Genomic DNA, 23412 nt, shown 5'->3' with positions numbered 1-23412 from the left:
TTTTCGGTCGGAGTGGACGCTCGTGAATAGGTGCAATCCAGACGAACTTGCAAGCAATGACGGACGGGCAAATTAAGTATTGACATCAGTTACTGAGGCATAAGCAGACCATAATCCGGAACGAAACAGGGGAAAAACGAGCAAAGAAACGAAACGGTGTCATAATAAACAGATGCCAGTCACGTTACTCACGAGTAGTCAGAAAACAAGGAAAGTTACCGCTGGTCACCGTTGATTCGCAGGCGGAATCAACAGTGCGTCAACTGGTCCTTCGAAGTCTACATAGATGTTCGACTATATGGTTCTCGATGGAAGAAATCGCGGTTTTATCGGAGGGGAACGGCTGCATACAAAAACAAGCTACGATAAACTATTCGTACACCTAATGCCAATAAGCGAATTTCAGAGCGAGGTGCTTTATACGATTCGTCACCGGATATCTGTCGTGTAACAACGGACAAAGCGATGACCTGGCCCTCAAAAGTGAGGCAAACGCCAAGGGATGGCCACGAAATTTGTCAGTGAAATAGTCGTCCGATTTCCCCTCGAGGCAAGTTTTCGTCAGCCGGTTCGGAAAGACTTTTAGGCTTTTTGTGAAATAATTGCCATTTTGGTGACATCCCGAATCACTTTGAAACCAATCAACAGTTGGTTCGCAGTTTTCAACATCACAGCATGGACGGTAAGGGCGAACGGAACGCTTAAGATTCAACCAGATGCGAAAATGCGTCCGCTCGTACAGTGATTTTGGTTGAAGCATATTTATGGTAAGTGCTTAGCTCAACGGTATTGAGACCATTGACACAAAGATCGACTGCACAGGCTGAAACAAACCCCCTGTAACAAATTATTAGCCGGGAGCGGTTTGTCGACGGCAAGGCCTTTTCAGAGCGTGTCCACTCCAAAAGCAGTAGGCAGTGCGTCCTTTCCAGTTACACTGTGTTGTCGTTCCGTCACAGTTAGTGATTCTTCTTCACGGTCGGTTGCTTGCGTATCGCAGGGGTGTTCGTGGACCTCGACTACCGCGACCCAGCCGATCGGTACTTAGGATGGTCAGCAGACGTGGGTCTATGTGCGTATCCAGAATTTCGGACTTTCATTGTTTCTTCGCAGCCTCAAATGCAGGCTGGTGTTAGATTGAATAACCCTTCAAACACTCCTTTGTTGAAAGCTACGTGAGGGGTTTGTATCAGTCTTGTGTGCTTCATTGACAGACACTGTAGAAGTTGGGCGATTCTGGGGATGGTGTTAAGTCAGATGTGTTAGATGATGGAAGCGTCCTCACTATTGCATCAATATTTGTCTAGTCTGAAAGTGAATACTGGTAACCCTCCGAGGGGTTATTTAGGCCTGCAGCGAGTTCAGCACATGGTGATTTTGTTACAACGATGATCCGTGCGGTTTGAAGGCTAGCTTACAGGTTTTAAAACACTCCGATCGAGTGTTGAAAAACCTTGAGATTCCCTGTTAATCGGTCTGGAAGTAGGTTTGATACTTGGCCGTAAATAAAGCATCACCACCCCTTTTGAATGTCATCGAGTACCACCGCAAAAACGGTGACCTCTGGTTGCAGAATGCTCTCTTCTTCAGAACTTTTGCGAGTAAGTAAAGCTTTACTGACATAGCAAAGTTGCATTTTATTGTATATATGTTCAAACCAAAAAATTGCCTTAATCCGCTTTCATTTTTTCGCAATTTGTTTTGACTAATCTCACTTTTTAATCGTTGTCTCGCATTTGGCATTAAAATTGCTGTTGCCTGGCTTCGGAAGTGGCTTCAGATGTCTGTTGGAAACTTGAGGGGTGTATCTTTTTCATTTTTCATGCCATTAGGGATGGCGGTAACGGCATACTGGACGAATAACTTTAAGGTATTTGTGCGTGTAGCCAGTAATCGAACCGCCAACGATGTTTTGAGTTACGAATGGGTGCACTGCAAATGCTGCAGGTGGCCAGCAAGACAACCCGAAAGACGAGGATTCCGACGCGGCTAGAGGATGGGCGTATTTCCCACTAATATGCAGTATTTCTCTCAAGTACGTTTTTTGTCTAAGCAGTCAGGACAGCCATCTCTCGGGCACTTCAGATTTTCCTGAACGCAACCATAAGGTTTTTAAGTCTTTGTACAGTCGGCTTCTGGTCGATTGGCGGATAACCGAAGAGAAGTTGGGCAACTGCAGGGCCCTGCTGGATTGTGGAACGCCATCGTGTGAAATGCGGCAGTTTGTGTAATGACAGCATAAAGGAATAGAGAATACCCCTTACACCTGTTCTCAAGCCACCGTTGATGGCTTTCGACGATCTGCTTAACCAAATGAACCGACGCTAGAACACAGGAAAACCACAACCACCATTAAGCAGTTGATTGTTAAGGGGCAAATCCTGCTGCACCAAAGCCCGGTGTATACGACAGACGCCTCGCTGTTGATGGTTGATGGTGACACACTTCAACCCGGATAGCGGTCCGAGTCAGATTTTGGCTTTTGTACGTTTTGTGACCGGCCGACCAATAGTGGTGACGGCCGGCGTGCAACGGTTAGTGCATCGTGTCGCTCCGATTGTTGTGACGGTGAAACCGTGTGGCAACGATCTTCATGGTTCTCCAAAAGATTAGTCCGCAGATGCTTAGCTTAGTTTTGGTGCCTAGCCCCCAGCTCCTCCAGAAAACGCAAGGCTGTCTTTGCTAACCTGTTTCCAAGGCGGACATCTTATTAAGTTGACGTACACCGAAGCCCAGATTTCCAGCACACCTTGTCTCGGAAGCCTATGTGTGGCTGTCTATCGGTTCCAAGGAAGAGATATTTGAGAGCCATAAGTTAATGGCTTATTACTAGGACTAACACTGCACAGTGTCGGGTAGAATAAAGTGAAGCATCGGTGTTGAACACTGAGGCTATGCTGTCGATGATGAGATTAAAGTTGCTACGAGGATTTTGTGTGACCCATTCAAGGCTCATCAGAGATAAGCTGGCACATGTCGGTTAACTGATTAGGCATCGTGGACCCCTAGCCGCATGTTAGTCGTGTGCGTCACGTAGATTTTTTCAGCTGTCCGCAACGATCGAGACAGGCTCCATGTGATAAGTTTACTGGGCATCGCGGGCGCCTGGTCACATGTTAGTGTTGCGCATCAGCGGTAAGTTGTCCGTTATGATCGACGGCATGATTGTCCTTGAATGTTTTACCAATGGAGAACTTTTCTCCAATTTACCACCAAACTTGAAGTACGTGCATAGATCATAAACATCTGTAATCATTCGGGGCTTACAAATTCGCTTACAAATCTACCGCGATGGTAAGTCAGAATAGTAATTATCGAGATCTCAGAACACATAATTTGTCTGCTGTTCAGTCGATTCCTCTAATAAATAACAAAAATTATTTGCAGAAGTGTCACTCCCGCCTATTTTGCGTCCAGATATAGATTTCAGAAAGCTCACTAAATTATTCCAGCTACAGGATCACCTGCATCTTTCGTTGACTGTAATTGATCCACAATTTACCGCAATTCGCGATATCTTTTTAAAGTGCGCACCGTTTCACATCTGGCGGTGAATGATGACCTTGAATATTCGTTCACTTGAACGGATCACCCGTGCAGATAGTTTGTAAAACTTTACTGAACAGAAAAATTCTTCAGCGTCAGGTGGTAACCTTGGGAGTGTCGTAGTTTTTGAGAATTCGATTCCATTTTACGAATACTGGGCGGCACTGAAAACCTCATGATGTCTCTCTGGAGATCTGATTATTTCAGTACGAGTGGTTTGATAACACTTAACACTCTCAAAATCTCATTTAATGCAGCTGTTCAAAACTGTCGACGGGCATTGTTGAAAGCCAGAAACGTATGATCCAGTCTACGCCTAGCTGGCTCGTAAACGGTAAGGTGCATGAGTCCAAGCTTAGTATAGACAGCTATTCTCATCTCACAGGCAAGTTCATCTGGAAGCTTTTGAATTTCAGCCGGTGTTAGTCGTTGTACTGTATTTTAGTGTGCTATTTACTCCCACGTTGCAATAGAAAACGGCCATGATGTGGGACACCGTGTTGAACGGCAAACAAAATGTATAACTTCTTCCCCGGACTGTAGCAAATTAGACGGGCTTGGATCTGTTTAACGTGCGTGGCAAGCACCACATTAGTGGCAAGCACCACATTGATATGCAACTTCCATCACCTTCCTCGGATTCGTTATCTTCGGTTGTACTTGGGCGTCCAGTCAGATTTTCATGTCACTCACCACATATCTGTTTCCCCATGGTAGCTGTCCTCTGGACACCTATATACATTATAGTGGCATAACAGCACAATATTGCTGCACTGATGCCATGTCAAATTGTCTTTGCTCCTCCCAAATTTACCGTCACACCAGCCTGCTTTGAAAAGTTTGTAGCAATCCAAGAAGCAGAGGCGAATGATGGCCTTTCCAACACGACAGTATCAGGTTTCGGCTTGCGAGTGCTAGGCTGAGGAGACTGTTCAGTCCATTTTGAGTGGCTTCCTTCCGGGAGAAAAAATTCGAAATGAAACCGGAACTGCATGTGAACCAGTCTACAATTATGGTAGATCATTTGAACTGCTCAGATTCCAGGTTGACTCCGTCCATGCAGTCTTCGAACTAATTATTTGCCAGTTTTTCCACTGATCTTGAACAGCGACAAATGCCAACCAAAATTTGCTGGGTGATGCCACAAGGATTTTTAATATGTGAGATTTTGTTTGCCCTTCGGCATGATGAGTTACAGCAGACTGCATTTTTTGCTGTACTCCGTTTTCTTACCAACCGCCGTTTGACTCTAGAAATATATGCGTTCAACTCTACTAAATTTGCTTTTGGAATGTTGCTTTGCTGCTGAATTTTGCAATGCCGCGTCAAGGTTTCCATCACTAATGTCTGTGTCCAACTAAGTTAAGTTTGTCTGCGAATAAAAACTTTGTTCGACGTTTCATCAGTTAGTGTTATGCTTGTGTGGGTTCGGATGTCACCAAGCCTTTGTAATGGACTATAAAATGTGGCTCCACAACTTTAATAACGGGAAAAGATCCATTCAAGTGGAACAAACAGCCATACTGCAAAAAAAGTGAGCGCAAAATTAGGGGATCGTTGCGGTGTTCAAAGAGGATTTGAAGCCATGTGTCTACGCACGCATTCCTAGCTTGTTAGCACATTAATTTCTTAAAACCGTTGATGCAAGTGCTGATTCGTTTATATACGTTTATCGAGTTTATAAGGCCTGTTTAAGTGCCCTTTGCGGAGACCGGCTTGCTTAAAACTTGTAGTCTCAAGGTTACCAAGGGGCTAAAATTACAAGTCCATTACAAAAATTTTCCTCAACATTCTCCAACATACAACACACAAGAGATTGCGGCTACATGTTTTTCAGTACAGAAGAATAGCCGCGTTCTATTCCTACATATGGCATCCTGAACGCGCTATCACTACTCCATTGTTAAGGTGACCACATCGTTGCCTTGCGTTTCTGGATCCCTTCATTATAGCGCTAGTAAAAACCGTACTCGCAGTTATATCACAATGCAAAGCGGTTGATTGAATCATACTATTAGTGTCCAGCGAACTTATGAGATTTGGTCAACCCAATTTGAGGACATTTGAACGCATCCCATCTTTTACACGTGATAACGCCCTCGTTGAAAGTCACTGAAACTTTTTGAAAGTGGAAGAATAGGAAATAGCAACATATGAATAGTAAACCAATTCACCCGTTCGCAGCTGTCGTATTGTAAGTTGCTTATACAATATATTGATGTCGGTAACAGTTCGGGAAAATATGTCTACAAATCGGGGGAGTTCTCTTTCTATCACTTTCTGCCCATTTGACGAAGTTGTCACCATAGTCAAACTCCATCTGTTTGACTTCATATATGTTAAACAGCAGCTCCTTCCTGAGAGCATGGCAGACAGCAGTGTCTACGCTTCAAGGAATTGTATTGGTCTGGCTGCCAAAAAAGCTATTTCGTCACGAGTGTGTGGCAAAGAAATAAAAAATAAAAATGCTAGATTAAGTGTACAATAATACAGGTCAGATAGAACAGACTTACTAAAAATCGTTTTTGAAATAATTCGTCGTTGGCAAGGTCAGGGAATAAGTAATAAGCCAGTCCTCGTTATCCTCGGGTTTTCTTCTGAACAGTTCCCACAAATAATAAATTCCGAAGACAGTCTGAGATTTTTCAACAGCAGAGTTAGTACATAAAACTCGCGAATGACCATCGTAAGCGCAAGCGAAATCAGAAGAGAGAGGCGGACCACGTGAATACGTTTGCAATGCGTGAAATTGTACAAGTGCGCCTTTTTGTAGTTTTTCGTATTCAAACAAAAAACGGTTGTGCAGCCGACAAAATACGTAGTTACAATGAAAGCGTAAATAGGTGCGAACCACCTCAGAGCATATAGGTACTCATGTGGCACATTCTCGGCATCCAAGCTGCAAAGAACATCGCGGTCAACCTCTACATTACTGTATTAAGTCCTAAGTAAGCACCAACATTTGCACCTGGACATTTTTTAGTCATCATTGAATTAATAGCCGATCTTGTCATGATTGAAGATGCTCTTAAAACACTTCGGTTAACAGTCTTATTACGGTCGGATCCCCCACTTTTGAAAAAAAAACTTCTCAGACTTTTACTTTAACATAATAATTCGAATACGAGTAGCCCTCCTTGCGATGGAGGCATTTTCCAGATTACTGTAGCCAGACTTGCCTCTGGATGTACATGTTGGAGAAGGCAAAAATGTGGTGTGTCTTAAAAGTGTAGTGTGAATCACCTATTAATTTATTAAGGCGATCCACTGCATCAAACTATTTTCTACCCCATTAAACTAAGCAACACCATTTGACGAAAAAGCAGTGAGGACATTTAGCTGCTAGGCCGATATGCACAGATTAGTTGACCAAGCCTCTCTGTGGCTTGGGAGGTGGCCTGGGAGGTCAAAATGTGTACTAGTGACACATTACTTAACTGTGCTGAGAAGTGCCAAAAAAGCGCAATCGTTTTGAACATGCTTCAAGAAGCTTTAGTTAGCAGAAACTGAATGTTTCATAAAAAGCGTCCCATTTGCAGAAGCCATGCTAGTTGGGACATTTAGGGAGGCAATTTTCCCGTCCGCTGAAGCCACTATACCAATGGGACTATTTTACGTTGGGCCATTGCTTGCCAGAAGCACCACTGTTTGTTATTCTCTCCTGAAACTACACGTGGAGAATCCGACTGAGGGGTTGAGTTCTTTATACAATAACAACAACAACAATAATAATAATAATAAGTCACGCTCTTGAAAAGTGATTTTATTAGTGCGTTCTATGGGAACGAGTGTTGGTGATGGAGTTCATTCCGAAAGCGGTTCAGGATGCCATAGTGAACTGAACGAAATAAATAGCAGCGGGTCTCCTACATTTGACCTGTTAAATTTCTTGTCCACATAACCATTCATGTTGGAACAGTGAAGAAAAGCCAGCAAAGACCTAGCAACGGCCACAGAACATGTAGCCATAATACGGTGGGCCACTGTGACATTAGACCGTAACTAATTAAAGACTGTGGTCACTTTTTGTTTAAATGATTCCCTTCAGCGACACCGGGTGGTTTTTTTCGCGCCATAGTACTTCGTAAAACGTTCTTGTCAAAAAGGCTCATCGCCTTACATGCAAAAGGGATTGCCAGCAGCTATTTATGACTCGCTTCGACTCCATATCGTTACCCCGTGGATAGGGAGAATCACCGAAAATTCTTGGAAGCTGTTCCCTACCGGTTGTTTGGTAAAACCCTGAGGCGACTTCCATTGTCTTTTCATCTCCACACTACTACACTCACGGTCCTGAAATTCAGGAGGTTCGTCTGTCTAATACAGCAAAATAATCGCACCATTAGCCGGGTTGAGCTGTCGCCAGATGATAATAAAAAATATTAAGGCCAGTATGCGCCAAGAGTCGTGATTCAACTTGTGGTGACTGAGCATCCGAAGTTTCCATTTTCGTCTTAATATGAGCTTTTTGCTTCTAGGTTAAATCACACTTTTGTCAACAGGAGTAGGTGTTGGTTATTGGAAGCTTGACTAAACGCTCCGTAATGATTTTGTGAATTTTAATGATACGAAAAGTCCAGTACCATGTAACATGCCTGTACATGATCAATGGTTTTTATTACAGCTTGAGTGCAATTCAAGGCTTGTTGGGACGAATGTTTGACATGGATAGGAACAAGTGTAGCATGCACTGAATATATCAAATGAACTTAAAAACATGAATAGCAACACGAATAGTAGCTGTAGAGACTCAGTTAACAACCCTTTATTGGATGAAATCGAGTAAAAAATACAATTAGAGCCCCTATTCAGTGTATCCAACAAAGTAATTTCCGGAACAATCCCGACATGCTGGTCGAAAACCAAACAAGAGAAACCAGCTTTGGTGATCAATGACTACAAATGGTAATAATAAAAATGCTGCGATAATTACAGCCTTTATTTGACAAGCGGTGGGCTGTCGTTTGTTTTGTCATCTATGCGATGGGACAGCTTATTGTCTTGGAGTTGATGAAGGTATCAACTGCTGACAATTTTTAATTAGGTGCTAATCTCCCAAAGTTCAACTAGAACTGCATCCCTGAAGTCTTCTTTGATTTGCAGGCGTAAAATTCCCCTTCTGTGGTGTTTCATCCTCACGGATTGTAAAAATCCTCCTGGTTTAAAGTGCATGAGGCTTCGACTTTTCGACAATTTTTTGTTTCCTCAGATTACAGTAAACTTTTATCACAAGAGGGAGTTTTTGGCCAGAACCTATGGGTGAAATCTGGCTTCACCAAAATTAGAATTGCAAGAAAATTTGCTTTGTTAGTACTTATGGCATGAAGCTGTAGTATGCAGTTGTGCCATGTCAAAACTCAGTCAGCCGTAAAAAAAAACGATACTGCACATGGTGTTTATTGCAGTTAACAAACCTGAAGAGGACGGAACGCCGATGTTTTCCACTGTTTTAGCTCTTAATTTTTAAATCCATTTTTTTATGAGGTACGAATCCTCTAACACCTGTTGGATTCTGGATATGCTTCTTGCACTTTAGCTTGAAGCCGCAGCAATAGTGATGCGTTACATTTGGTAGACCAATATTAAACAGTGCGTTGGAGTCAACCAGACATACACATCTTTCACTCAGCTGTTACGTTGGACGGAACACAAGCTGATCTCTTCTTATTTGAGCTAGAGTTTCCCCCTTTTAGAGCAAATAAACTAATGGCACTCCCCGGTTGAACATTATGGCTCAAAGGAAATTCACGAACTACTGTCAGTGGATGAAAGTTAAATCGTTGTTTTTGTGAACAGAGACATGTAGAACAAAACACACCTGTGGAGCGACAGACATCTGATTGCGAAGAATGCTATTTCCCCTCCGTTCGCATGGCTAAGATGATCAAAATGGATGAAGTTCTTTTTGTGACTGACCTGTCTCTGTGCTCCAAGGAAAGTGCAAAGAAGAACAAATCTGGTCAGATGAAATATGGCTACAAATTTATACAAACATCATGGTTTTCAACCTAACCCTGAGTACTTTGTACTCTGGCACAAATGAGTTCTATGGAGAACTAAGTATGTTGACTCGCCACACGAAGGACGCTATTCTTAAACAGCGAATTCTCACGCGTTTATGATCTTCAGTAGCTTGTACTGTCACGAAGGACTGAGTAAGGGTGTGGTCCTTTAGCTGCGACTAAATTTCGGAAAGGAATTACATCGAAACAGACTAGAAAAGCATCATGGCAGAGATTGCCTCCCATCTTCTTGACCGCATGGGTGCTTTTCCTGTGATATGCTCAATGACGGCTGGCGCTACGCAATAGTGCTCCAGTGCGCATAGGAATTCCGATAATAAGACACATAGACCAGCTTGTGCAGTGAAAGTGGTCAGCTATGATTTATTATCTTTCCTTTATGGAAGACAAGTTAAGGACCGATCTGCTGAACGAAGTTTCTCAGCCCATCACTTGTAATTTTGTGATAGGGCCTCGAGGTTTACAGGGTAAAATAATAGATGGACCAAACCCACTGAAAAAGCCAGTGTATAAAGAACGATCGGTTGGATGAGAACGGAAATTCAGCAACAGGTTCCTGTTGCCGAAACCTTGCTTTTCCTCTCTATCAATATACATTGTCTCCGAAATACGCATACAAGACGCCGCTTTGGTCATGCACCTCAAGCCGCTTCGGACGATCTCAAAGTTCCCACATTTCACTCGTCGAGTATTTGATGATCCCGATGCAATAGCTCGTGGTATCTACGGTGCAAATGTTGCACTCAGCTTCATGGCTGAAAGCGCTTTACTGGACTGGATCCCACATAATAGCCGTTTTTGCACTGTGTGGTTGTCTGGCGCATTTGTGATTAATTCAAGTTGCTGGGATGAAAGTCATTTATTTGTCGTAACAGTATACGCCCCAAAATCTGCAGTTCTGTGTCTAAAGGGGACTGGTTTTTCTCGGAATTTCTCGCGACGGCTTTGGTCAATAAGAAATACAAATAAGGTAACCCTGACGGGAGATATGAATGCCCATTTTGGACACCTAATTCCTGCAGAATCACAATTAGACGGCGGATTTTAGGTCGATGCTCGACGTACGAATAGTGAAGAGCGACTGCTCTAATTGTGTGCTAATCGTCGTCTGTCGCTGGCTAGTACAAACTTTCAGCGCAATCAACCGAATCACCTAGAGGCCAGCAAACGCAAGACAGCCATGGACTTAATAGGAACATGTGGATATCAGGCACCAATAGAAAGCCCAAATTTGAGATTTATGTTCCTCCTGGAGGTACACAAGTGGACTCTGATCAGGTTTTTCGTCTCACTTTCCCTCAGCATTACGCAGGCCAAAGGCTCCTGGAGGTACACAAGTGGACTCTGATCTGACCATTGTGAGGGTCAGGTTTTTCGCCTCACTCTCCCTCAGCATTACGCAGGCCAAAGCAAAAACTGCATTCCTCAAGAGAATCGAACTGATCTGCCTATATAGCTACTGGAAACGTACAGCCATGTGGATGACAAAGGTTGTTTGGAAGTTGAATGGAAGCGAGTTAAAGAAGTTATGTTCTCAGCTTTAAGAATTGCCTATCCAAGCCATCCGGCTCGAGTAAATGAATACTGGATATCGTCGAGATCAGCAGATCTTAGCGTTGTCAGAAAGACCATATCAGCAACTAGAGACTATGATGACGCACGTAGATGTCTCAAACACCGGGTAGATAGGATCCCGAAGAATGACAGAGGACGCTAGTTGATCGCAAAGGCCCAGGAGATGCAGCAGGTTTTCGCAACGACTGCGCCCTATTTCTGCTTATTCGATGAGCCGACAAAAAGTGTCACCAAAAGAACATGTGACAAAGATGGAGTGGCCACTCACAAAATTGTCGTCTTCAGTAATGGGCCGAACAAGTTAAGCATTAGAGCAGCTCGTCTCCTTCAACTCAGCCGCCGAAAGAACCCAGAGAGCCTAGATGAAACGTCAGCATAAGCGAGCCATCAGAAACAGAAATTCAGTGTAAGATATAAATTCTTTACCGCGACAAGGCATCTCGAAACTTTTAAAGGTGTATGGACCCTGTTGCACAGTCTGACGAACAAACTGTAGAATATTTAGAAGGGGAACAGAGTATCACTGGAATGGAGTTCCACTGTCGCCATTCCAGTTTTGAAAAAAAGGCGAAACAACACCATAAAACAACTGTCGTGCCAATCAAGGTGCTTTCTGACATCATTTTGTGCAGGTTGATCGATTATCATAAGAAAGATTCGTGAGAACCAAGGTGGGTTCCACCCTGGCAGATACATCGACCATATATTCACAGTAGACAATTTCGTGAACAGCATTCCTCTTTCGAAAGTCCCACGCCAATAGTTTTTCCGGGTTCAAAATCTGCCTTTAACTCTGTGGATCATCAGAAACCTTGGTAATACCCAGCTATTAAGGGTTTGCCTCGTAAATTTATATCTATTTACAGAGTATCGTATGCGGAGTCCTGCGAGCGCCTATGAGTATACTGCGAACGTGTGTGTGTATACTGCTAACTTTTGCCTGAGTGTACTACACTCAGCGATGTAAAACAAAACTGATCGATCGTGCCTTTCCTCTCTAGCTTTATTATTGATGTGCTGCTTGAAATTTCTCTGGCTGACTATGAAATGCTCACGGGACATTCGCTCACAGACATTGAGCATTCGGACGATATTGCTCTCCTTGTTCCAGATCCTTCAAAAGTGTAAACAATTTTAGGTAACCTAAATAGTTCTGTCGTTCAAATCTGTAGAATGTAGGGTGCCGCTACAAACACAAACCTCATGTATGAAGACCAGAAAATTGATGTTAACTAAGTCTGTTTACCTGGGAAGTTGTATAATTTCCGGTGGACTGGAGATGAGTTTACCGCCTGAATCGGGAAGGCTAGGGTAGATTTCGCCCACCTCCGACGCCCACGAGGCCGACGTGACGTCTGTCTGTCTGTCAAGGGCAAGATTTACACTGTGGTAGTGCAATCGATATTGCTTTATGGGTTAAAACCTTGGCCTCTGCTCGCAGAGGACATGAGAAAGCTGTCAATGTTCGACCACTGGTGTCTCCGAAGCATTGGTCAGGTCTGGTGGGAACATCGGATTAACAATCCTGAGGTACTCAAGATGATTTTAGGAAAACGTGAATTAGTCACGCCTTATAGTTTATACTGGTTAGGACATGTGTTTCCCATACCTAGGGACAGTCTGCCTCGCACAGCACTTTTCCTTTAGCCTTGCGCTGAGTGGAAGCAACCGAGAGGTGGACAACATATGACCTGGCAACCGAGTACTAGAACACTAGTTAGTAAAGTGAGCTGGGGCGGCAACTGCTGCCTCTCTGCAAGGGGACTTCGGGACTCAACTCATCAGTAGTTAGTGTCACCATCAAGAAAACCCTAATCTCGCGATCAGTGCAGCTACCGCATCAGAGCTACTTTCTTCAGTTCGTAGCTACCAGAACTAGCTGGACACGACATCACCTGCAATGCTTGGTTGCATCTTCAACGCACCTCAGTTCGTAGCTACCAGAACTAGCTGGACTTCAACGCACTCCCATTTTGTAGTGATCGACACTGTAGCAGGTGGAACCCTTTGAAAAATGGCTTCGGTTTTATAAATGATAAACTGAAACTGATGGCAACAAAACTACACTGGTTTGTCCGTTGCATCAAACAGTTGATAAACCACACTGCCAACTTACGCTATGAAACCTCCGCTAATGTCTTTCTTAGTAGATTGTGTGAAACAGTTCTTTGAAAGAAAACCGGGCACTTCGACTCAGAAACCCCTTTTCTTATTTGTGACTTAGCTTGGAGCTAAAGAAGGTAAACGGAAAATAAATGAATAAAAATTCTTGTCCTTTAGAAAATGCATGCTAGTTTGTGCGGCAATGCACTGAAACAATGATCTATGGGATCCGTGACGCTAATTTTTAGGAAGAGCATTTACAATTCGTCAAAACTTTGGATAGATTCAAAGTGTGTATACTATTGTGGAAGAACAAATTCGCTCACTCTAAAATGCTCTAAACACGCAGATTAACGTAATCGAGCTCAAGAGGGTACTTAACTTAAGAAATACATAAATACAAATAAAAAACGATGAAAATCTTCATGGGGAGAGATTACGGAACCCTACAATCTGTCCGCTCCCTGATTTCAATGTAATTTGCATACCACCGTTCGCAGTGTTTCGGCATAACAACTGAAACCTTTATGTGGGTTTATGTATTGCCATTGCTTTTACAGCCACTTAGAAAGCACACCATTACCAAGTCGCCAGGTCTAATGAGGAATAATTACCCTAACAGGACGTTCAAAACGGGTTTTACATAAAAAAATAACTCGAGGCATGTTTTACGGTTGCCGACAAACTTGATGTCTGAAAAGTATATGTTCACAAAATTTTATCGTGCTAAGCCTTGTTTTTGTGTGCACTTGTGCAGTCTTTGTGAGTGAAGGTTGGAAACTGCATGTCTTTCTATTTTTTTTACTGTTGTTTGCCAAGTTTAACTGTTCCTGGCTTACAGTGACCAAAGACAGGCTTGTAAGTCAGCGTTTGCAGTTCTGTCACGGTTTGTTGTTGAGGGTTTTGTTTGGTGAACACTTGGATCCGACATAATTCAATTGGTATTCAAAAAATGAAATACTCCGTAGCGGAAATTCGCTCACGGTGAGAATTTCTACGTAGCTTAAATCGCATACGCTTATTTATCCATTCTGAAGAGCTTTGTGATCCAGATTACTAGCTCAAATAGAATGTACGTTATTCGATAACCAAGGCTGACTGATAAAGCAAAAGATAAACGGCAAAATTGGGACAAACTGATCGAACAGTCTTTTGCGTTATTCTTGAGTACAAGAGTGATTGAGTAGGTTGTGTATATTATAGTATTATTATATATATTATTATATTACCCTTACTGGATAACTGGGAAGTGTTTTTCAAAGTTTTTAAATCTTTACTTCCTAGTGAATGATTTCTTTCGTGCAACCACATTGGATATGCTCATGCTATACAGCGTACAGTTGCCAAAATGTATGCTGTCGACAAGAATGCGTTTTGGAAAGAAATATCTTAAATGGGACTTACAGTACTCCGGTGGATATCTACATTTAACGAGCAAGAAGATCGATTTGTCGTGATATCTTCGTTTCGTGTAGTGTAGCTCCAATTGGAAGAATAATTTTACCGATTTTTATAAACCTCTGGTTCCGAAGTGACGTATGTAACAGAAGCGATCTTGAAGGAATAGACACTGGAATGTAAAAAATAATGCGTCTGTTCCAGCCACATGAAATATTCTGAGGGCTGTAATTAAACAGCAGCATCTGTTGTGGTATCTGGCGTAGCATAAAAGAACCACATTAGCCTTTGAGATTATTGCCATCGGAATGTGAATAATTGATTGTATCACGTATAGTTCTTAACCACAGGACTGACCTTTACTTCAACAGGCACAATAACATCATGGACCATCATCCGTAGCCACTGATCCTGTGCTTGTAACAAGCTTGTAATAATAACAGAGCATTTAAAGGTATCTAGGAGTATTGAGCAATTGTAAGCAACACAAAGCAAGACTTTTTGAATTGGTGACACTAACATTTCTAGAATGCGAATTTTTCCGGAACTAATCCCTCAAACTCACCGTCAAGTATACGTTTTTTTTTCTTAGTGAGCTGCTGTTCTTTTTAAATATCTCTGCTTTCAGTCCACCTGAATGACATATACCAAATAACATTCGAACTTTCGCACAATTACTTACCGTTGTTTGCGGCCATGAATGCTAAAAAGAGTATCGTTTGGATCTGCATCTTATGCTTCCCACTATGTAGTAGTTTTTACCTAAGTTTATGCCTGCGTTTTCACAAGAAACAATGCATTTCTACCATAATTTATTTCTTCCGAAGCGACGGATCTCAAATTTATTTCTCACGGAACTGTCACCAAACAACCACCAGTTTGACAGTGCTATTTTCGCTTTCTCTTAGAAAAAATTGAGTCAGCCTCAAAGCTTTACCCCATAGAAAATTCAAATTCGTGAATATGAAGTGATTCTGAGTGCTAAAAGTCCTTTGTTCTGGGATATTAGTGTTAACAACCACTGAGGTTGCCGCTATCTATTACTACGACCATAAACTGTGTGTGCGTTAGAACAGTCCGTTTCAACTCGCACTTAAATCCTGACCAGGAGATCTCTGAGAGCCTGCGAAACTAGCCCACTAACCAATGCTGATCACCAACCAATATTTCGTCAGGTGACTTTAGTGATCCACACACCTCCCATTTAAGTGCAGTGTTAGCAACCGGTAAACGACCGCTGTTCACTCGTTCTTTTTAAATAAGTAATTTATATTACGTTTTCTTCTAGTTGAAAGTGAATGATTCATGGAAATGTCTTAGTGTCGAAGAATCGTCCCTTTAATTTTCTGGCTTGCTTGACTCTTAAACAAATAGACAACACAGTTTTTTGCTGATTTTAATGAGAGACAATGCCTACACCGAACGTCTTAGCTACTGCTTACGCACAGAAAAAAATCGTAATCATTTAGTCTATTCGGTTCAGTCGAAAGCAGTTTGTGAATGGTTGGGCGAAGAAGAGGAACGCGAAGGCCAGTTTGTCAGGAATGTGTCAGGTTTTACTTACACCCCAACATCCATTTGGTTTGTTGCCGCAAGCAAACACCCTATCTCATGCCACAAAAAGCTATAGTTTTCATGAAGATGTGTAGCAGACGGATGTTTAAAGGTAATCGTCAGTATGCAAAAAATCTGCTTTAAAAGGATGAACAATCCCGGTGATTTGGCAAAACAGAAGTTGCTCTTCCCTCCCAGAATATTCCAGTGGGCTTCAGTTATTCGTGCATAACCTCACGACAGTCTACTTATGCTGATAGTTAAATGATATAGACGTAACTCCTCGGAGTTCCTTCTCTCCAACGGGCAGTCGACTGTATTATGGGACGGTACGTTATACTTCTTCTGTTAGTGAAAATCGACACCGTAAATAAGTGCCGAATATGCCAAGAATGATGAGGGAAATAGATCACACATGGTTCATAAATGATCACTTTTTCCTCTGTTGCATACCTGTGTTAGAAGTTTCAAATGTCAATCTGTGGGTAACAGCTTACTAACACGGTGATTCTCAGCATGTTGGGAACCGCGCTGCGTGACATTTAAAACATTTTGGAAAACGGGCGGATTAACTGTTTTCCCGAGTAAACAACTTTGACAGCATGGCATGGACATCCCATCTGCCTATTTTATTCAAACGGGGACTTGAAAACGTGATCACCACTGTTTTTACCTGAGAAGACAAGCGAATTCATGTTTTGTATGTTGTTGGCGATTTGGTAAATTCATCACATGGTCCGCCACTGGTGCCGTGACTGTTCATCACAGGAGTGACAGATACTAAAAATAACTCAGCATCCTTCGGAGATGGTGATTTTGGCGTTTCTTCTGTGGCTGTCGTGTGTGATATACTACGTTGTCTCGATATAAGGAGCGGCACCGTTATCTCCTTGAGAAAAATGACAGATGCAAATATTTCAATCTCAGAAATGAAGCATATTAAAGCTTTTTGTTATAAACCGTTGCCATGCAGAACCAATATACGCAAATATGGGTAATATTTTCCAATCACTCAGAATGCAGGGCAACGTCGTAAAGCTTAACCAACATTAAGCAAACCTGGTCTGACTAGCTGTCAAAGAGACGAGTGTTTCGGTACTTTTCCGCTGGGACTGTGGAATACCCCAACACACTGACAGTGTGTGAACCGTGGTTGAGCTTGTGGACAATTCAGAAAATGCAGATCAAGACCAAATTCATTTTATACAATGATGGTGTATCTTTCATGCTGTAATTGATGGATTTCACCAGAATTATCTACCAGTTAAATTTCCTATTTTCGCTGAAAATGATGTAAAAAATGTTTGGTCTGAATAACAGGTGAGTAAATGATGGTGAAGTTTTCCACTGAGAAGAAACCAGAGTACTATACCAAAAAGATGCATGTATTGTTAGGTGATTGGTGAAGAATAAATCTTGGAAATAACCAACATGACAAGTATCACCACAACACTAAGCCTACCAGTCTGGTCATTTATCAAATATGTATATTCATCTTGTTTATTCGTGTACTGAATCCCCATCCAACAACTAGGTTGTAGAACCATGAAGGCACCATAAGCAAATATGACGGAAGATCTCCATGGGACTAAGTGAAATTAAGTGAACTTGTGAAGTGAGCTTCCTTTCACGCCTTTCATGAAGCTGCTGGAATAGAAGATTACTAGTGTTCTCAAATAATAACTAAGAGATTATTCCAGCTTTATTCTGGACCTAAAAAGATATCAACGACGTACAGAAACTATACCATTTACGGTAAAACTTCAAATTACACAGAGATAATATTTGAGATTTTGGGATTATATTGCTACGGGTGAATTCCAGTGTCAATATTAGTATTCTCTGGATTACCTTATGTCAGTTTTTTTCAGCATTTGGACAGCTGGAGCTAAATGTCAGGTCTTAGTTTACAAGAATATTTGCTATGATTAAAACTGATAATTTCGAACAAACATAATGTTTTGCCTGTATAGTTTGTAGCAAACGTGAGTAGAATCAGATAGTAGGCTGAAGATGAACACCAAAGTCCGGATAGTAAAACCACGAGGCGTTACGGGTTTCCTTGAATTTTAGTCAGAATTTGTGGTAGTTATCAAACCATGATCACAGAGATTTACAAGTGATAATTATCAAATACTTCGTGAATACCGACAAGGTTAGAAAAGAGAAGGTGACTATTCACAAGCTGGCAGACTTGTCACACAGGTGATACTTGAGGTAACGTCCACGTATGTTGCACACATAAGCACGGTTTACAGCTGTGGGTTTTTGGATCTTGCTATAATCCCCTGATTTGCTCAGGTCAGGGTGAAAATCGGCATGAATTGCCATTTCGCGACGGATTAACCTCAGATGTCATGGTGACTTCGTCACGGAAGTCCTTTCCTGTTAGCGAGAACTCCGTTTCCCGCGCCTAACTGCTTGACTTAATTGTCTTTTACAAACCTGGGTGTTGACCATGCTATCCAAACGTAATGCGTCTTCACTGCAGGTAAATAAACAACGAGACTTCGTAACTCCTGGACTAATATCGTCCAGTTTTCGCGTTTTTTATACAATGCAACGTCGTGGTCATTTATCAAATTTGTCGCCAAGTAAAAGGTCCCTGGAAAATAAAGTCTTTTGCAAACATCACCCAAATATACGGGAGGCTACGGCCAAGTGTAACGTATATTTTGATTTGAAATATTTTTAAAATATTGACTGAAATGATTTTTTTGCTCGAATGAGGTGTTTGGCATGTAAGGTGAGTCTCACAGCCACGTTTAGTTGCAATGACTTATGACAGGCCGCAATGACAATCATATCCCGTGCACACTTGACTGACGCAAGCTGGGCACCGACGCATCAAGATATGATAAGCACGAATGTAATTACCAAACGAAGCCCTGAAGTTCTCAGACGTAGAGCGGGTAGGGCAGATCTTTTTTGGTATAAATGCATATCCTCAATCAGGCAATTATTCCAATTCAACTATTATTTCGTGTAAGATGTACTCAACCGTCACTGTTCAAGATATTCAATAGAATTCCGGAGCCCGGTGTGTCATTCGTTAGGATCTTGCGCAACTTTTATCGCTCAAGTCCACACATTTTTCTCTGTTATGTGGTGATATTTTTCAGGAATGGATTTGAAATCAATGACGCAGGACCAAATGTTCTACAACTTCTCTCAATGTCAAGTTGACAAGAGAAATCAGCGCAAGTTGTGAGCAACAAATTCGCCTGCAGTATAGAGTTTCGAGCACCTGTCTGAGGATGAATATTAAAAAGCCGCCTGCGTTCTTGTGAAGATACGTTAAAGTCGAGAATGGGCGTTGCTGAGCTGACATCTATTTCGAAATCGACATTAGGGACAGTGCTGAGGAAATTCCAGTCGGATCAGGGGATTTGCCGTGAAGACTGTGTAGTATCAGTGAAAACATCTGAAAGATCAACTGATGGGACGCGTAATATAGTGGGTGGTTGTGCTTGGTAGGTGATTGTTCTTGAGCACCACCTGTGTTGGCACAGGACAGTTAGAGATTTCTGGTCTAATCTTTTGCCTCAAACCACCCAGGTAGTTTTATGATTTATGGCGACGCTTTGTTCGTCACCAAATGTGGTCTGGTTTGCTCCACGAAATTTGCGTGTTATAATAAAATAAGATAGATCATTCTGTCTGTGAGATTCCTTGGACTATACTATCGAGTTTCACCGTTAAAAAGGAGAATGTCCGAATTATCCTGGTAGCCAACCAGTCGAAAACAGATGGGAATTATTAGCTCCGGTGACAGCTTTTCGGAGATAGGTATTCGCAAATGTAAATTTTGCTGCCTGGATGACCAACCTCGAAGCAGCTGAACAAGAAGTAACATAAAGCGGACATAAGGCCTAACAAGAAAGCAAAACCATCCCTATCTTGTAAGGACTACCAATTGCTCAATCAACTGAAACCCCAAAGCGCTAAGACAGTTTCACGGGTACATGGTTGTTGTCATGGGCAATATGTGGGCTCACACACCGACGACCCGGGACGCACCGACCCACTGATTGTATGAGGCTGGTTGGTGATCGAGCGATTTTAACTAAATTCCTTAGTAAAATGTGCATGAAAGCAACAGTTTAAGTAATCCTACCTACTGATATTCCGCAAGATAAAAACCCAAATAATCACTCTGGGGTATATTAGTCAAGATAGGTAAGATAATTCCTATATTATCGACTGCAGACATTTGAGTAAAAAATCAACCTTCTTAAACAGGACGTTGACTACAATCCATAACTTAGGGTATCCAGACCTGTCTGGGGGGACGTAAGTATTCAGGCCAGTTTCAGTAGATTCCAATGTTATTTGCAGAGCTTTCCCTTATTTGATGTTTATACTGAAATTTGATTGCAGAAGATTAGAGTATTACAGAGTACCAGAAAATCTCACAATCTAAGTGGTGAGGAAAGACTTTTATTGAGAAGTCTAAGTTTTCATTATACACGAGCAGATGTCGGAGGCCAGTTTTTTGGTGATCACTGGACCACCAACAGTCATAGTAGTTTGACAGGCTTGTTGAACTTACAGGCTGACTGACAGTACTGACGAACAGGAAGCACAGAATCGACTGATCAGTACTCCGTGCCAAATACTGACTGCAGACCAGAATGTTTCTTCCCACTGTTCGATGCCTAGAAAATCGGGTGCATTGACCGATTGGAAGGGTCTCACTCTGGCGTCCCAAAGTTGTTTCGTCAAGTAGTTAGTTAAAAACACACGAAACCCTAGATCATAGGCACAAAGAGGGAGATTAGTTGCGGTTTCTTGAAGGTGTTACTCTCAGAACTATTCTTGAGTAGAGCGAACAGCACTAGACAGTAGGATGACTGTAGGACAAGTGAATTCACATCAACCAACGGAGGTAGATATTATCGAAACTTAACCAGGCTACTGTCAATCTTCCTTCCCAGTCGTTAATCCAAGCAAACATTTTGATATGCCGGCAGACTAAAACACAATTTTAACACTTTTGGAAACAATAGACATCATATAAATTCTTCAGGTGGATGAAGCCCTATAGGTCATGAGATGCTTGGGTGCCACATCAGGCCTCCTAATTTCACATGTGACTACTTTGCACCTGAGCGATTCTGCACAAATGCGAACTAGTAACAAATACAAGATAATTTAACTAATGATAGTTCCCAAAAATGTCAAGTTATTTGTTCACTAATCTTTCTGTGTAGCTTTGGAGGCGATACCACAATGTTTAATACGATTGACTAGTATCCGATGCGAGTGAACATTCCCTAAACATTTGTGCTTGTGAGACACAAGTGTGATGAGGCACAAGTCCATCTAATTAAAAAAAACGGAAAAAATCGCTCAATTTCTCATATATTTCCACTCAGTACATGTAAGGCGATTCTCTAATGTACGTATTCAACAACCATTCACTGTAAATTTGAAATGGTTCCCGTATTGCTAGATCCCGAACCAACTGTACAATATCCGATCCTTCTTTAGTGTTCCGGTTGAGATGTTGGTCTTTTGCACGTAAGGGTACGTAAATTGGAAACAGTCCGATGCACCGGTTGATCTCATCTGCCATGGAGTGCCATGCTTCCAGAAATTCTCTTCCGTGTCTCATGTCTCCAAATGCCAAAATTTTTGCGTTTTCCAGATTGAATTTGTGGCCTTCTCGGTCCTCGTATTTGCATATCAAGGACAGGGCGTCATGTCTCCTGACGGCCGCGTTGTGTTCCTTTATTCGTTGCATAGTCTTCCTCCCGGTTTGTCCGACGAAGAATTTGTTGCAGTTGTTGCAGTTGAGCAGGTATATCGCATTGTTCTTCTTGGTTTTGTCTCAGTTGTCCTTCGGTCTAGAGACTAACTTCCTTAGGGTGGTATTCGGTTTGTGGGCCACGAAGATTCTTTTTGAGCCGATAATCTGGTTGCGAGTTCCGATATATTCTTGATGTAAGGCAGGACTACCCGTCTGGTGGCTTGTTCTTGCTGTTGCTGTTGTTGTGATGTCTTCTTCTTCAAGCTTCTCTTGATAAAATTCCTTGGATATCCATTGTTATAGAACACTCCGAATAGATGGTTTTCTTCCTTCTTCCGCAGTTCTATGGTGCTGCAGTGTGTCTCCGCTCTCTTGAACAAGGTTTGGACACAGCTCTTCTTGTGGTTTACTGGACGATCGCTGTTGTAGTTCAGTATTTGATCCGTATGTCTCCTTCCGTTATACGCAATTTTCTAGAATCCCATCCATCTTTCTGCTCACTAAAACGTCTAAGAATAGTGGTCGATTGTTTCTTTCTAGTTCGATTGTAAACCTGATATCTTCAAAAGTGTTGTTGAGCAGTTAATGTGCCCCGTGTACTGACTTAATAGCTTTGACTAAATAGATTGACGAACTAGATTCCAGAACGGCTTAAAAAGTACCGATTAATACTTCGTGCATATTCCAGCAAGGATGCTATTCTCCTTCAAAGCATTTCTGTTGTTTATGTCTTTGGCAACCTTTGCAATCTTCTACCTTGGTGTACGATAACCCAATTTGTCTAGAGTCGCTTATATCATAGATATAAATTCCGTGAGTCAGGAAAATGAGTGGTCGATGGAACAAGTGACGGATTTTTTATATCCACCCCCATCGAAGGTTTAGGAGAGTGTCTCGTACTGTCTCACGTGCGAATGGCCCAACGAGAGGATCTATTGGAACTAAGAAAAAATTGCCCTGCAAAACCATATACGCGGCTATTTCTGTGTTACAGGCCCCTTCGGTCAAATAACTACAACTGATTCCAGAAGAGTTTGTTGTTTTTCCCTCTTGATCGGTGACATTCATACGCGATTAATGACCGTGCTTCTCCGTATCGTGCAGAAAGATCTGTAGGTAATTCTAATGTTCAACCACTCTGACTGCCAAAGGTTGCTTCAATAGGGTAAATATTTCTCTGTTGGATAGCGAACTACTCTGTAAAATAGAGATTGCCTGTGGAATCCGTTTGGACACAAGATCACGGCATGCGGGTTTCACACTCGCTGCGTTTGAAGGCGCGCTCGGCGTCAATCTGGATCTTTTGGCAACTCCATATCTACGCATGCGAAACGGCAGGGCTTTGAACAGACCCTATATTATGGTTCAGATGTCACCCAAACTAGCGCACGGTTTGGATTGCTGCTACCTTGGCTTTGAACCCTTTCCGTGATCTGCGATGGACCATGGAGGATTATGATC

General features: G+C 42.2%; 1 protein-coding gene across 1 annotated transcript in view; it reads right to left on the bottom strand.

Moving 5' to 3' along the window:
- The window catches only part of T265_02195 (hypothetical protein), a gene marked incomplete at both ends in the record, with an annotated part of 24775 nt that extends 2830 nt beyond the window's left edge, over positions 1–21945 (bottom strand). The window contains 2 exons of the mRNA XM_009166383.1: positions 4361–4500; positions 21624–21945. Coding sequence (XP_009164647.1) covers positions 4361–4500; positions 21624–21945 — 462 coding nt within the window. The remainder of the gene's footprint in view (positions 1–4360; positions 4501–21623) is intronic.
- Positions 21946–23412: the final 1467 nt, after the last annotated feature.

Source organism: Opisthorchis viverrini (assembly GCF_000715545.1).
Source record: "Opisthorchis viverrini unplaced genomic scaffold opera_v5_27, whole genome shotgun sequence".
NCBI lineage: Eukaryota > Metazoa > Platyhelminthes > Trematoda > Opisthorchiida > Opisthorchiidae > Opisthorchis > Opisthorchis viverrini.
Note: the sequence above shows the minus strand (reverse complement) of the source record. Positions and strands in the feature narration are given on the sequence as shown.